Here is a 17,610-nt window from a genome sequence, read left to right as displayed (position 1 = left end):
TTGAATCATATTTTTTTGTCGATTCGTCCATATTAAAATATTTTTCTTCTCAGTTGACGCATATGATAGAGATATCTCGTATCGAATGTACTAAACTTGGGGTCCGACGTCCGTGAACTTTTCACTCGTTGAACTTTTATTTGGGAACCACGTAAAAGGATCAATATATGAATCTGTTATTTTTCTCCATTGTTGAAGCATATGATAAAAATATCATAACATGTCATTTTTCATATCGCATGTATTATCAGCCCTCGGATAATATCAGCCCTCGAGCCATGAACCTCTTGGGCTGATATTGAACCTAGGGCTGATAATACAGGCGATATGAAAAATGCCATGTAATAATCTGATATTATCATACTGTATTGTTAATGTTATTAACGCTAAGTATATGATCATATCATATATCATACTGCCCTCCTATTTTCACAGAAACTCTAACTACTATGATTGACAAGATAAACGTAATGATTAACATATTTGGTATTGAAGAGGATTGGGAAAAGTTTGATGTAACAGAACTAGTAAAGGAAGGTATGTTTTTCTCACAAAGAATTTATAATTTCAACATTCTAATTTAACATGTATTATTTCGTATGTGCTACAAATAAATATCAACTGTCTAATCATTCAATGTGTTATCTTCCTTTCTTTAAACATCAATATATATAATGACAAAAAAACTACTGATAATTTTTTTAATTTTACAACTTTAATTTGACGTTTCAGACAACATGGACAGGCGAAGAATCCACATACCGGTTTTCATGCAACTTGATGTACCGACGTCATGGGATAAAACAAAAGTTTTTGAAGCTATAGATGAATTCAGATTAAACGGAACATCCGACATGAATATCAGAATTAAAGCTATTTCAACCGATGACCTCAGCGTATTTGCAGAGATAGCAAACAAGTTACTATGTAATGTCGGTAATCTTCGTTCCGAAGTTAACAAAATGATGTCTACAATACTATCAGAAGCAGCAATTGATACAACAGAACATGCAGAACTTGGTGTTAACTTGAAGGTACCGGACAGATCAGGTAAATTAGGAGCTTTTATCGTCTTAATATTACAATCAGAAAAACTTGAAAGTAACAGACAGATTAGAAATATAAAATGATGACAAATAGAAAATAGACAAGTTCAAATCAGTTTTGATTGATTCATCTCATACTTTATGCCTAATAATGTTATATAATTGCTAAAACACAAAATAACGTTTTACAATTATTGTATATTCAATAAGGGCATAGAACATGGCAAAATATACAAACAAACACTATTACCGGATGATACCTTTTACGGATTGTAATAAGTATAGTAGGAAAGGTGATTTTGAAAGCTATTTTGAAGCACAAACTGGCTTGATAGAAAGATTGAAGTTTCATTAATGAATTGTAAAACATGTATAATGTTTTATTGGCCCATGTGGGCGTAAAAGTGCTTTTCAATAAAGAATAAAAAATAAAAATAATATTACAGCCTGTGAAAAGTTTTAAAACATTACAAATGGACATGATAATTTGACAAACAATTTGTAGTTTTTAAAGGAGAGTAATTTTTTTATAAAACGATAGGGCCATACAAATGTCTGCTGAAAATAATAAGAACATGTTTTAACAACAACACGATGGACATCAAAGTCGCATTTAGGGGGTGGCAGGGGCCCGGCTCCCCCTTATTTGGGAGAAATTTTGTTGATTATATAGGGAATCACTGAAGCATGACTAGAGCGGGACCCTGTTCGGCCTGTTAGGCATTCAATGGTCTCCCACTTATGAAAATATCTAGATCTGCCACTGGACATAATAGAACTAAAAGCACAAATATTCGATAAAAAACAGGCAAATTGTAATTTCTACAACTTAGTTGTAGAGGTTTACCTATGTCGTGTGGGTCTTGCTCATTGTTTAAGGCGGTAAGGTGACATATAGTTGTTAATTTATATGTCGCGTAGTGAATTGGTTGTCTCATTTGCAATAACACCACATTTTCGTATGTGATATTATCTTAATTTGGCTAAATCGTTTGTAATTTCGGTCCTCTAAATCTTAATCATCGTACTTTATTTGGACTTTTTGATTTCGTCATTCGTGCGTCCCTGATGAGTCTTTAATTCTGGTATTTAAGAGTTTATTTACCGATTAATATTTTGCTTTATTTGAGAAAAAAACCATGACATTTTTGACATTTGCTTTTATAGTAAATAGAAGATTTATTATAATGAATCTTTTCACAATAAATGAGTTTGAAGACAAACTGATTAAAAAGCAATTATCATAAAGAAAATTATCAAATTTCTAAGATATGGATTTTAGTCAGAAATAAAATATATTTTTGGTAAAACAAAAGCCATTTAGTGCTATTAAAACTTTATAGCAATGCTACGTTTTGTATCAGTTTGTAACTCCCATTTGTTAACCGATTCAACCGGTTTGTCTTGTTTAGCAGATAGCATCCACCAGATACATTTGGTAATGTGTACTGAGATGCTAAATTTCTTTTTCAACTCGTTATTGGCTTTGATCAAGCTGTCAGTAACTCCGATCTTTCCATAATGTCTTTTTGTTTTAGGGATGTATAATTAGTCTTCCACATCCACTTTGTGTTTTTATTGAATGTATATTTCTATTTGTATCAATCTTATGAGTAAGTTTTTCTGAACTGATTTTTTATATTTATAGTTTGTTCTTCTGTTGTAATGTTACACCATTGTTCAATGTAAGGGGAGGGTTGACGCCTTCAAAATAGTTTAACTCCGCCACTTTCTATATGTGCCTCTCTCAAGTCAGGAAACTGCTAATTATTGGTTGTCGTTTGTTGCGAAGTAACATATTTGTTTTACTTAGTATTTTTTACATAGATAAGATCAATAGTTTTTGTCGTTTAAATTTAAAATAAGGTCAAACGATGACCTATAGTTGAAATAGTTATGTCATTTAGTCTCTTTTGGAGAGCTGTCTTCTTGGCATTCATATCAAATCTTCTAATTTCTATATTTACTTCATTGGCCTATCAATCAGTCATGGCTATTTCATTTGTTTGAATGAGTTGATGTTGCTTTGTGAGTGTGTTTTGTCAAACTCACATGTGGCACCCGTCGTGACACTTATGTTATTACAAATCCGGTGAATAGTCTAATTCGGTAAGTTACATTCGTGAAAAGAGAAGGGGATTGTAGGTACAAAAAATGTACGACATAAGGAATATATTTGATATCATCTGTGATACGGTTATTCCATAACAGTCAACAAACTCGTGATGGCGCCTGTAAAATTTACGAAGGGATGATTTCAACTTCACCATTTGGAATTCTTGGTTTAATAGCTTCTTGTGACCAGTAAACCTCTTTCCAGGAAATCCATGATAGGAAAAACAAGCCAGGGAATATCGTATCAATTGGAGGATATATATTCCATATGCAGGTACTGCTGGAATGTTGCTACATAGAAATAGAAAGTTCTCAATTGGGAAGCTGAAATCATCTCTTTTGTCGTAAAGTTTTGTTTTCAACCGACCTTTATTGTCATTTTTTAGATGTAATTCAAGATATGAGACATACTTAACTGTATCTGTTGTATCCTTTATATCTAGTTCGATGGGATAGATTTGTTCAACATAGTCACCAAATTTCGTATAATTTAGTGAGAGAACATCATATATATAGCGAACATAAAGTTAAAGGATATCGCTAACTTCTCTTTCTTCATAAGAAGTTCCTGTATGAAGTAAGCCTTATAGGTGGCACGGTAGTATTTCCTGGCCCATAAGGGATAATGATAGCCTTTTTAGAATTTTCACCACTTTCTAACACTGCAAAAAATTCTACATTCACAGTTAACTGAAGTACTTTCATTTTACTATTCAGAAATGAATTTGAATGTGTATCATGACCGTTTACTTTTTTTGCTATTTTTAAAAAACCTAAGGCCACTAGTACTTTTAGGTCTTTTATGGTGCAGTGAATACAAAATTTAAAAAAAATCTCAAAAATTCATTTTCATCTGTATGTAAAATTTTTTCATATTTTTTTACACCTGATTCATCCCTCAGTTTGGGAAAGTAAGTTCAGTTGATACTGTATGTTTTGTCCAATCGCACTGTTTAGATACATTAACCTAAGTAGGGTACACAAAAGAGCAACCTAAATTCTGGAATGCAAATACTACCGTGCCACCTATAATAATAAAGAAACAAGTCGACAAGAATAGAGACACACTTGGTTCCCATTGGAATTCCGGCAGTCTGTAGAAAAATACGTACCGTAACAAATATGTTGCCAGTTAAGAAATCAAGTGTATCTTGATAATGTTAGTTTCAGAGAATTTTTTGTTTGAATTAAAGTTAATCTTTACAAAGTAGGACTTATCGCTCCCGAAGACAAGATACCTGTATCTACGTTCACCATTCTTTTAAATAAAACAAAGTTATACAAACTCCTTCAATTTTTCTTTTAGTTTGAAATGGTGAATACTTGTGTAAAGTGTAGAAAGTCAAATGTTTTAATACTATTACAATATGAGAGAGTCTTAGATTTAAAATTACGTATCACGAAAATACTATTACTTCTGTTACTTGTTGTCTGTTCTATGTTATACCTTATGGTGACTGGGACATATAAAATAGTAAAATTGGTCTTACATTCCCCTTTTGCTGGTCTATGTATTGTATTTATTGTAATTAGTTGTCGTACTAAACATGCATGAGATTTATTTCACTGAAGTCAAAGCAAACAATGATCAACTCATCTCTCCTATGGCAATGTATGGTTTATGCTGCTTCTTGATCTTTAAATTATGACAAAAAAAACCAACGATAACAGCAAGATACAAACATGGCAAACGTAACACATACGTTGTCAATCAAGAAATCAAGTATCTTGATAATATAAGTTAGAGAGAGAAAGGCTGCTTTTCTGTTGGATATATATATGCTAATCACACATCAAATGATTGGAAGATATTTGTCAATTTGTAATATTCATAACAAAACAAAGCCATGATTATCACTTGTATTCCATGAACTACGATGATTTACGGGTTAACTTATTCGTTTTCAAAACAATAGATTTTTAGCATATAAAAACAAGGCCTCGCAGATGAAATTGTAGCATCTGTGTTGTGTAATGATATGTTACAAACAAAACATGCAGACTGCATGAAATGCTATAAACCTTTGTGCTGATATGATTTCGTAGTTTCGTTCTGACTATAACATGCGAAGCATTATTAGGTCTTTCAACTTTTCTGTGGAAAGACCTATTGCTTTTGTTTTGATTATTATAATTTTTAATTTTTTTTCTTCCACCTAATATTGTTCCTTCGCTGTTTTGTTGTTTCGCAAGACGTCGTTTAGGTATTTAGAATATGATATCGAACAGTTTATATGCTTTGAAACTGACAACGCGTAAAAAAAAACACTTTTCCGTGTAAGTGTTATCTTCCTAAACACTGTTTTCTTGTATCTCTAAAACTTCAAAGGTCAATGTCATGTTCTAAATTTGTACATTCACTTCATGCTGCTTTTACACTGAAAAAAATTTAGGAGTAAAATTTTTAAATAATGAGATCAAAATGTTAGTAGCGACTGCAGAGTTTTTGTCATGATGTTACGCATCATTTATGGGGAGGTTCTATGCCACTGAAATGGAAAAATGAACAAATTAGCTAATTATAGCTTCAAACTTTACAGCTATCATGATGCGTACATGCAATTTATCTTTGTTACGCATCCAAGTCACACAACTACCCCTCTAGACCCCCTTTTTTAAAATCCCATTTATGTTTTATTATAAAAATGCAAATCCTTCTTTTTTTTTTATGAATAAACTTCTTTCTAAAATACAAGTCCATTCCTGCAAAATCTGCTCCAATTTATGTATTTCTGAAAATTAATCGATAAACATTTTGTGAAAGTACTACAACACCAGCATTATTTGTGTGCGCATGCAAAATAAAGGAGTCGACCGTTGGTCAGCAATTGAACAATATTTTACCTGTAAAATAAACCGAAAAAAAAAAATATATATTTTCCGTTTGCAATATAAATCACGTGCAGACCGCTTGACGTTCCAATTTGGATTGGGAAATTAAAATCAATGACATGGAAATCCCTCCAAAGTTTGTAAATAGTAGTAAAATCCTAGAATCAAATTTCTAAACATGCATTAAAATCAAATCTGTGTTCCCGTAAATATGTGTACGAAAAAAGCATGCATGATCCGACATCAAATTCAATGACCTCTAAAAGAGAAAATTAAATCTGTTAGCACATTCTATATATCAATTCTTTTTTCGCGTATTCCCTAAGCCTATGTATCAAGTGTTTAAAAATGGCCACTAGACACTAGACACTAGACAATTCCTTTTTCGCGTGTTCCTAGAGGCTAGGTATCAATAAACTCATCATAGATACCAGGACTAAATTTTATATATACGCCAGACGCGCGTTTCGTCTACAAAAGACTCATCAGTGACGCTCGAATCCAAAAAAGTTTAGAACAAAAAGCCAAATAAAGTACGAAGTTGAAGAGCATTGATCCAAAAAGTGTTGCCAAATACAGCTAAGGTAATCTATGTCTGAGTTAGAAAAGCCTTAGTTTTTAAAAAAATCAAAATTTTGTAAACAGTTAACTTATAAATAGTGTTGTCAAATCGTACACTTTTGCCTAACCGGTTACTCGGATAATCGTTCGACGGATTAACCGGTTAACCGGTAGTTTGAGTTGGTGCTTGCAAGCCTTATCAATAGTACCCTACACATGGATATAAGATGTGGTATGAGTGTCAATTTGACAACCTGTTATCCAAGTCATAAATTTATGCTTTAAGAATTGAGGTTTTTCCTCTGGCATTATCAGGCTTGTCTGTGATGATTCTTGCGAAGTTTGACTTTTAATAAGCAACTACACCGTATCAACTATAGCGTTTGTACCAACTTCAGATTGAAAAATAAAATAAAAAAAACTACTTGATGTCGTGAAATTGAATATGTTTGAAAATGATTATTCTTTCCTTTTCACTTCTTGTCTCCGAAAATGATGCGGAGTGTTTCATTTTGAGTGATTAATTATAAAAAAGAAGATGTGGTATGATTGCCAATGAGACAATTCTCCACAAGAGATCAAAATTACACAGAAATCAACAACTATAGGTCACCGTACGGCCTGTTTCTTTACTTTGTTTGCATGTTACTCTTACTATCACGTATGCATTGAGCACATTCACATTGGTTTGCATTTCACAATTTTTGAGTTAGCATTTCGTTTAAAGTAAGACTAAGCCTTGCACGACGGAGGTTGCACATTTAGATGTAGGTTTACCCAATATTAGATCAGAAACGAAATAATGAAGTAAATCGCAAAATTTAATCCCATTACTGATTTAGAGTTACTGCTAAAAAAACAAGTATACTAATTATGTTTCTTTAAGATCCTGCCCCGAGCTGAGAGACAAATTCTAATTAATTTTATGTTGATGGGATTAACAATAGCAATCAATTTACAGTCAAATTAATTACCACGACGACATTTTTTAAGTAAAACCTAACCTTTTAATAATTTCAATACAAGTTTATATAAAATCTATCAAAATTGAAAAAAAGTCCGGTTAACCGGTTAGCGTTTTTGGTATTCGGTATTCAGTCGTTCGACCGATTAACCGGTTAACCGGTTAACCGTTGACAACACTACTTATAAATATAACAATATCAATGATAATTCATGTCAGCACAAAAAGTGCTGACTACTGGGCTTGTGATACCCTCGGGGAAATAAATCTCCACCAGCAGTGGCATCGACCCAGTGGTTGTAAATAAACTCATCATAGATACCAGGACTAAATTTTATATATACGCCAGACGCGCGTTTCGTCTACAAAAGACTCATCAGTGACGCTCGAATCCAAAAAAGTTTAGAATAAAAAGCCAAATAAAGTACGAAGTTGAAGAGCATTGAGCATCAAGTAATTAAACGCGGCCACCAGGCTCTCAATTCCTTTTTCGCGTATTCCTTAAGCCTAGGTCTTAAGTGTTTAAACACAGAAACTATGCTCTCAATTCCTTTTTCGCGTATTCCTAGAGGCTAGGTATCAAGTGTTAAAACACGTGAACTAAGCTCTCAATTTTTTTTCACATGTTCCTAGAGGCTAGGTCTCAAGTGTTTGAACACATGCACTATGCTCTCAATTCTTTTTTCACATGTTCCTAGAGGCTAGGTCGCAAGTGATTAGACACGGAAACTAGGCTCTCAGTTTCTTTTTCATGTGTTCCTAGAGGCTATGTCCCATGTGTTTAACCAACCAACCAGCCAACAAATCAATAAATCAATCAATCAATCAATCAATCAATCAATCAATCAATCGAGCAATTAATCATTGCATGCGTGTGTTGGTCAAGTGTGTTTAATACGGGGTCCAATATCTCATTTGTTTCTTGTTTGCTTGTTTCAAGAAACCCTGTCTCATGTGTTTATTAAGTCAATCAATCAATCCATCAATCAATCAATCAATCAATCATGTTAAGAGGGAAAAAATCGTTAACAATTGATTTTAAGATAATTGATTTATATTTGTATACCGGTATTCGATTTCTTTTTCAGAGGCATTATTGGACGTTAACAGCATTAATAAAAGACCTCTGCCTTCCGATAAACATGATAAAGATTGCGTATCAATAGAACAGCTGACCACGCCGCTAAAACCAGCAGTTAGTAATGAAAGTACAGAAACTCATTTACGGAAGTCAGATGAAAGTTCTACTGATATCAAAACTTTTATCAATCTTCTGGGATTAGATGAATTTTACCCTGAAAAAATGCAAGTTAGAGATGTAATGAAGATCGAACTATCTGTCAAATCAGTTACTTTAAAAAACATAGCATTTATGTTTATTAAAAATATATTAATGATAAATTTTAATGGACGTGATTTGCTTGTACAAGAAAACCTAAAACAAAAATACAAACCTGAAACAGGGGAAACTTATTTATGCGAAAATTATTTGGAAAACATTTTAGAAGACAAAACCAAAGCTTCAAACCGAGAAATAAACCCGCTCGACCTCACTATTGCTGTCTTTAAATGTGCGTCCCCTATGCTAAAACATACACTTGCTTCTAAGTTCTTTACTTGCAAAATAGCGGTTCCCTTTGTTTTCCCAAAGAATGATGAGGAAGATATTTCAATATCATTGAACTCTCTACAATCTGTTTTTATTGAATGCTCATCAAATGGTAGGTCATTTTCTGATGTGTCTTTGAACTGTCCCTGTCATGTTGTTTCATTTGTTCGTCTCGGACATTCGTCTGTATCGAAATCAAAACTTGCCAATAATATCCTCAATGATCAGTACCACAACACATTTATCGACAGAGACTGTCCATTGGGATCATCAAATCGTTGCATCAGCGAGGGATTAATCGAAGCAGCATGGTATCTTCCATCGAGGTTATCTAATTTTGTAAGCAGTGTCACAACATTTCTTAATTTACGTGGTGATGCCAATCGATTTCATGAGCAGCTAACGATTTTATCAAAAATTTCGACTATTCTAGTTATACTGATAGACGTTAACAACTTGAATGAAACAATAACATCTAACAGTTTAGATTTTTTGCTTGAAAATGTTAATGGAATCGTTATAGCCATTGATGCTTATAGCAGCACTAAAAAAGATGTTATTAAAAAAATTTGCCATTTCTTAAAACAAATAGAACAATATCCGAAGAAGATTCAATTGCATGTCTTAAAAATCGATCAAGTAATGAGGGATAGTGCAGATGTCCGAACAAAAATGAGAGACAGTATTCGGATGCTGGTTGATACAATACCCTTATCACCAATATCGTCCAGACTGAAGGCTAGCAACCTTAACATAAATGAAGACATGGAATGTTATCGAGATGTACAACACGTCGTTAATGACTTATGGGAATTATTCCCTAAAAGCTGTGCAAATGTGAAACACGAAGTCATTCCTGTACAAGGGGAGCATTGGGAAACATGGAGTCATCAACTGAAAACATTTCAAAACACGTCATTTTACAAAAGTCCTGCTGAGGCAGGTAAAATTAAGAAAAACATGATTGATGAACGTATGAAACAAGTGGAATTATGCCAGAAGATTGGACCTTTTATGAAGATGTTTATTGACAATCTTTGGCAATTTTGTGGAAGGGAAAATGAATGTCAGATATTCGTTTCTTTGGTTAAAAATTTACTAGATGACAGATCAAGAAAGGTATTACCCCAATTCCTATCACAATATGCGTCTGATTGGAGGTCTCTAAAGATAGCAAGAGAACAAAAAATAGAGCAAACAGTTATTGACAAATTATTGAAAAGACTTGCACAAAGTGGGAAAGAGTTGTATGAGGCATCTTTTGGATTTGAACATTTATGTAGGGAACTTGGTCAAATATTTGAAGCTTTATCAGAATGCATCACACTTAAGGAAAATCTTCAGCAGTATGTTGAAATTCTTCCAAAAATAGCTGCCAGACTGCTTTTTATGGGACAATCCTTTGAATTGATGGATGGAGATGTGGCAAATGTTCCAGTGATATGGATAAAGGCTGTTTTTCGAGAATTGGAAGAATTGTTAGTCGACAAAAGGTTATTAGCCTTATCTGTGCTTGGAATTCAGAGTTCTGGATAATCTACTCTTTTAAATACAATGTTTGGTTTCCAGTTTGCTGTCAGTGCAGGAAGATGCACAAGAGGCGTATATGCACAACTAATGCCAGTGGAAAGTAATGCTTTCCCATTTGAGTATATTCTCGTCACAGATACTGAAGGCCTTAGAGCAGTTGAATTATCCGATTTGAAGAAATCCAATGACAATGAATTAGCAACATTTATTGTTGGGTTGGGTGATATCACAATCGTAAACATCAAAGGAGAAAATACTAAAGAAGTAAAAGATGTTTTACAAATAGTTGTTCATGCTTTTCTAAGACTTAACCTTGCAAACAAGAAATCAAATTTGAAACAGAGATGTATATTTGCTCATCAAAATGTTCCAGCGCAGGATGCAAATAAAAAGACGCAAGAAGGTAGACAGAAATTCATAGACGAACTTGATACAATGACCAAAGAAGCAGCCTCACAAGAACAAATTGCTGATATCCAAACATTTAACCAAGTCATTCAGCTAGATATAGAAAAAGACATCTGGTATTTTTCGGATTTATGGCGGGGTGATCCTCCAATGGCCCCTGCAAATCCTGGATACAGTGAAACAGTTAATAATTTCCTTAAAACGATAACCCAAAGGCTGATTTTTGAAAGAGAATCATATCTAACTATTACAAATACAGTTACCCGAATAGATGATCTTTGGTCGGGCATACTTAAAGACAATTTTGTATTCAGTTTCCGGAACTGTTTGGAAATCAAGGCATACAACGACATGGAGCGACACTTTCATAGTTTGACCTGGAAACTTGAGCAGAAAATTCAGGAGTTTATAAAAGCCGATGCTAAAAGTAGCCTTATGACATGTGAGCATCCAGATGATTTAGATAAACAAATTACAAAAATTTCCCTCCAGCTTTCAAGACTTGTTGCTTCTGGCATAACTGAAGGCAAAAATGATTTGGATTTATTTATCGACAGTAACTGCTTAAAAGATATTATGATGCAATGGAAAAAAAATAAGCATTACAGATTACAAAGTTTTGGCGATGAATTAACAATACAAGCAAAAAAAGATATATTCAATATGAAAGAAGAATTAAAAGTCCAGAAAAAACAACTGACTGATAAAACAAAGCATAAAATTGAGATTAATCGTCAAGCTGAAAAAATTGCTCTCGAGATGAAAGGAAGTTCTGCAACCAAGGATGTTATCCAGCAAGCGTTCACCGAGTTGTGGAATGGTTGGATCAGTCAGTTTGATACACAAGCAATCGAGTATGGAATTTCAATAAAAGAACAAATAGACTTATTAATACACAATCGTTTCGCTTCAGATAATGCGTTTTTGACAGATAATAGTCAGAGTCCTATGTTATCAGAAATTCCATATGATTCAATGGATCAGCTGGAACAACTATTCTCTATAAGTCGCATCAAAGATGAACATTACAGCATTCATACACAATTCTATGTTAAAAATAAAATTACGAAAGTCCAGTGTAAAACTCAAATAATTGAAGTTGTAAATGTCATATTCCGAAAAATTGATTCCAGACTATCTCAACTACAGGATCAAGATATCAAATTTAATATTTTATATGTTTCTGAGATTCTGAATATGATATGTAAAGCATTTGACAATCACAACAAACATACACACAGAGTCTACCATTTTAATTTGACAAATGCGTTTCGTGCTTGTGTTTGTACACATGTAAAACGGTATTTAGTTATTTTCTTTGAGAGACTAGATGACAAATACAATGAGAAGCACAGTCCAAAGGCCGTTATGGAAGAGTATAAAGGAACTGTGTGGAAATTATTTACAAACACAGTGGAAAGCAAAACTGAAGATGTAAATGTTTTAGACCTTTTCAGCGATGCTCTTATCAAATAAATTGACAAACACATTTCTGGGATGATGTCCTTAGATGTACAGAATTGTATACAGGGAATGTATCCTTCGATAAAAACTCGCCTGATTAAAGATATATTAACAACATTGGCTGAAAATGAAATATTTTCAGACATCAAGTCATATATTCAAGACCCTTTTGTTTTTCCTCAAATTGGATAAAAGATGTAACCAGGACGATTTTGAAAATAAAGAAAATGGTTGCACCGTCTACGCACAGTTTGCCAAATCACCAATTAAAAAATTATTTCCCAAGGTAGAAAATGCTATTTCCTACGCTAACGACACATGTAAAATAGGAAATTGTAAACCCGTTTCTCAATGGAGAGACTATTTTGTTGAAAATATCAACGAGAATAAAATCCCCTTATCAAAAGATACAATGGCGCATGTTAAATCAAGAAATGTATCAAATTTAGACAGCTTTATTGAAATATTGAAGAAGCAACTCGAAGACATTAAAAAAGAGGTGTCAACTCTATTTGAAAATAGGACAAAAAACACCGTTTCATGGAATGACAATCCTGTCCCTAAAATCATGCTCAAACTATGGGGATGTTCGGAAACTTGCATGTTTTGCAAAGAACCGTGCATACGAATGGATAAACATCACGTAGAAAAAGACCACGAATGCCTTCAGCATCGTCCTCAAGGAATTGGAGGGGTAAGTTGGTTAGAAACAAGTAAGCTATGTGTAGAATTTTGTAACGACTGGGTAGGGACTGATCAAACATACATATGGAACAGAGGCAAAGACAACGAAGAGAAAAGAAAATACAGAGAATATAAGAAGCATTTCCCTAATTGGGAAATTCCCGTTAGCGATGATAAAAGTCAATATTGGATGTGGATAATGAACAAATATAAAAACAATGTAAGACAGTTGTACTGTAAAGAACTACCGGACATTCCTAAACACTGGCCACTTATATCAAAAGCACAAGCAATAGAAAGTTTGTCTATTTATCTGACTGAAGATAAAGACGTGAAAACTAAGACAAACAGTTGAATTTAACTAACAAATTAAATGTAAAAAAAAAAGAGAAAACAAAACAAAGAAGATTTGCTTTTATTGGTTCTTCGTGTTAGATTTGACGCATTCTAGCATTTAAAACTTCAAAAGAGTTCGTAACTTAATTCGGCTAGACATTTTAGCCAGCTTGGCCTAACTTATTTATATGCGCTTATGTTTAACTCACTACGAACCATGAATTGACTATCGATTATCGTTTTCTGACAGCTTTAGGGAACTAAAACGTACAACAGCAGTTCTCAAGTGTGGATCACCTAAACCAGAGTTACTGGCATTTAAGATATAAGTTGAGAAGAATAGTACTATAAATGCAATTTTTAATTGACCGATCGTCTAACCACTAAAATACGACCTGATACAGGATGCTAATTATTTGGTTCTGTTTTGAAGGAATGATACGTGTATATGTTCTATGTCTGTATAGCAATTTGATATCATTACATAAGGTTTCACTCCATTAAATAACAAAAATTGTGTTTTAATAATATATTGGAAAAGATCCAACTTTTAAGATCACTGAAAATAATGGACAAATTCCTGAATTTGTGAATGTTATCAAGGATTTATATAGTAAGACTATACAAATCCTTGATGTTATTAAAATAAAATTTTAAAATGCATTCATGTATTTCCTCCTTTTAACGTGGTATCAAAATGATGCAATTTGTAAATAAAAAATCAGAGATAGTGTCAAATACGTACATGGTTTATTTGTTATATTAGTGTAAATAATTAAATCATATATGAAATGTTAAAAATTCAAAGGCTTGATTAAAAAAATAGAAAAAACTTTAAAAAATCTGTTTGTACTCTGTCGATATACAGATGTCTACCACATACTATTTGTATTACACAAATGGCGCAACTCCATTATTTGTCATTGAAACATATACATTTAATCAGTAATGTTTTAATCTGTAGTAGTGTAGGCTACTTTTTTTCAAATTTCGTTTTACTTATTTGTCTTCTCATTATTTTCCTTTCTTTTCTTTTTTATTTCAAATTGTTTTCCATTCCTTGCTTTGTCCAATACTCTTTATTCTGTAAACTCCATCAATATTCTCATATAAACAGGTCAGTCATTTGACCAAATATATGAGTCTTATTCGGTATATATACCTGGTATTGAAGATCGTTAATTGGAATACAACTTACGCTCAAGTTCATGACTTTATTGTATTTATATGTTTTAGTTTTTTGTTACAAAAAGCAATCGGAAATTTAATTAAAGTTTGGTTCTTTCAACCTATGCAAACATTTGAAATTTGGGATCAAAATTGTACGAATAAATGTTGACACAGGTCGGATAAAATATAGCAGATTAAGGTGTCTGTAGTGTCTTCTGCAATCTTAGTTTTAAAGCAGCAGATAACAGATGGTCTTTATCTTTAATTAAATGTACACATTTGGAGAGTAGTTTGTAATTTATGTGCAAGACTTTTGATGCAAATATAAAAAAAAATATGTTTTTTATCATATTTACGGCTGTATTAAAAAATAAACCACCATATTTAAAATTGATTATTTTTTTTCAACTTTACCAATTAAGGAGAGATAACTTAGATAGTAGGGGAGACAACTGATCAGATAAAGTAATTTTATGTCACAGTATAGGGAAAACGGTAGTATTTAGTTTTCCCAGCATTAGGTTGGCCTTTTGTGTACCCAAGACAGGTGAAGGAAGTCAAATTAGGAGCCCTGTGATTAGATGTAAGGGTACAATATATTTTTTATTTATATCTATGAATAACTGCAGTGTGTATATTTACAATATAAATTTTGAAACCTATTGAAATATTTTCTAGAGAATTATTCGAAAAGATTGCAAAATTTTATAAATTTGGTGCAAAATGACGGTGAGCATGGAAAACATAAACAAGCTCCGTTGGAAGTTGGTCATGATACTATTTGGCTTTAATTTTTAAAACACAATAATAAAGTACTAACACAACATATAACTGTTTTATCCAAGTTTTTGTCTAAAAAAGTGGTAAATTTAGAAAATGTTAATAGTGTCGCCTATGGCAGAATAAATAGTACCATTTTCCCTATACTGAAGATAGCAAGGGAAATCAAAGTCACTCAAACTTCAGCATGTTCAATTCTTTTATACTAGTTTGAAGCTTTTGATTAGTACATTTGCTTTTTATCACAAAGAATAGAAATTTTTCACTGAGAACAATACTGTGTTGAGAAAAGTGCTGAGTCATCATAATAGGTCAAATTGATTGGTAATAATATAAAACTTTATTCTAGGACGTCAATACTAACTATATTGTGTAAAATGCACCATATTATCGTTCTTTTGTATTTGATTTCAACTTTCGCAATGATTTTTTCAATTGGAAACACCAGAATTCAAGGTCGCGACAAATATTTTTTACTGAAATGTTTGCCTGTTTTGCTGCGTAATTCCCTAAATGTATCACTTGGGTATTTCTGTAAACATAATCTATTAAAATGGGAAATTGTCTGGTTTAGTTTGTACTGTTTATGGAATTAGGCAATATTTGGTCACATTGGAAGCATTTTCAGTGTTACAATTGTTCATCTAAGAAAAAAAGAGGCCCACTTGAGGCTAAATTTACATAGAATTTATACTCTTCTGTGTAAAGAATTGTTCACATTCTTGATAATTCATGCAGCAAATTTCAAAAGTGCTTCATTTTGTAGTTTCTTTCTATTATCATATCAGACATAAATAATTTTTCATTTCCTACTGTTTGAAAGGACTTTAGATGGAAATTAATACTCCCAAGGGACATAAAACAGCTTTTTCATTGATTAATACAGGCAAGAAAGACAACTTTACAGCTGAGTATTTTGCATATTTAGTGTTTAAAGTGTCTAATATCTTTGTTTTCATCATCTCAAGACAGAATAATAGATTTTATAACAAGCTCTGAAATTTTTAACCACAATATGGCATATACTAAAACATGGAATGGAGATTAGTATGAAAAATCTTGAATTTGTGCATTTGTTGTAAATTTTTGATAAAATGAATACAAATTGAATGGAACTGTCCATTTTATCTGTTTAAATGGAACTATTTATCATTTTTTTAAATAAGATGAGATATAGTTGGATACAGGTTGTTTATTAAGGTTTTTCGGAAAGAGGTAGAGAATGAGGTAAACCTGCATGTAGGGGTGGGGACATAAAATGATCTATGTTTCTTTAAGTTCTGGGGACATACAAGTATTCATTATAGCCAAGGTTTTCACAATAGCCCAGTATTGCATTAATAATGTCATAAGAATTCTTTATATCTTTATGTCACAGTACAGGGAAAACGGTAGTATTTAATTTTCCCAGCATTAGGTTGGCCTTTGGTGTACCCAAGGCAGGGGAAGGAAGTCAAATTAGGAGCCCTGTGATTAGATGTAAGGGGACAATATATTTTTTATTTATATCTATGAATAACTGCAGTGTGTATATTTACAATATTAATTTTGAAACCTATTGAAATATTTTCTAGAGAATTATTCGAAAAGATTTGCAAAATTTCATAAATTTGGTGCAAAATGACGGTGGGCATAGATAACATAAACAAGCTCGGTTGGAAATTGGCCGTGATACTATTTGGCTTTAATTTTTAAAACACAATAATAAAGTACTAACACAACATATAACTGTTTTATCCAAGTTTTTATCTAAAAAGGTGGTAAATTTAGAAAATGTTAATAGTGTCGCCTATGGCAGAATAAATAGTACCGTTTTCCCTATAATAGAAAGTGTTGTGAATTTACGTAATTTAAGAATAGCAAGAACACAAGTTCGGTGACCCCATTTTATATTTTATCTTATCTGAAAGTATGTTAAATGTGCTATCTTCTCACATTTTATCTAAATTTTATCATGAAGTTGTCTTTTTAGCAAACAAAATTGAATTTCTAAACGTAGCGGTAAAGCGTACTCAAAACTATAATAATTATTGTTACTTGTTGCATGTGAAAATGAAACATGTGAAAGGAACTCTATAAGTTGCTGATCTATTAATTTTAGGAATTACTTC

The 17,610-nt window shown here is 32.5% G+C and overlaps 1 protein-coding gene across 1 annotated transcript; it reads left to right on the top strand.

Moving 5' to 3' along the window:
• Nucleotides 1–363: 363 nt before the first annotated feature.
• On the top strand, nucleotides 364–13,988 carry LOC143043771 (interferon-induced very large GTPase 1-like). The gene is made up of 4 exons (XM_076215949.1): nucleotides 364–537; nucleotides 733–1,050; nucleotides 8,607–9,766; nucleotides 13,983–13,988. The coding sequence occupies exons 1-4, from the start codon at nucleotides 450–452 to the stop codon at nucleotides 13,986–13,988; spliced, it is 1,572 nt and encodes a 523-aa protein (XP_076072064.1). The 5' UTR covers nucleotides 364–449.
• The last annotated feature ends 3,622 nt before the right edge of the window (nucleotides 13,989–17,610 follow it).

Source organism: Mytilus galloprovincialis, chromosome 8, assembly GCF_965363235.1.
Source record: "Mytilus galloprovincialis chromosome 8, xbMytGall1.hap1.1, whole genome shotgun sequence".
Classification (NCBI taxonomy): Eukaryota; Metazoa; Mollusca; class Bivalvia; order Mytilida; family Mytilidae; genus Mytilus; species Mytilus galloprovincialis.
The sequence above is the reverse complement of the archived record's forward strand: the minus strand, read 5'-3'. Positions and strand labels throughout refer to the sequence as shown.

Coding starts and splice junctions, on each gene's coding strand:
- LOC143043771 (XM_076215949.1), top strand. CDS start 450: ATGATTGACAAGATAAACGTAATGATTAACATATTTGGTATTGAAGAG. Junction 538..732: donor AACAGAACTAGTAAAGGAAG/GTATGTTTTTCT, acceptor TTGACGTTTCAG/ACAACATGGACAGGCGAAGA. Junction 1,051..8,606: donor GAAGGTACCGGACAGATCAG/GTAAATTAGGAG, acceptor TTTCTTTTTCAG/AGGCATTATTGGACGTTAAC.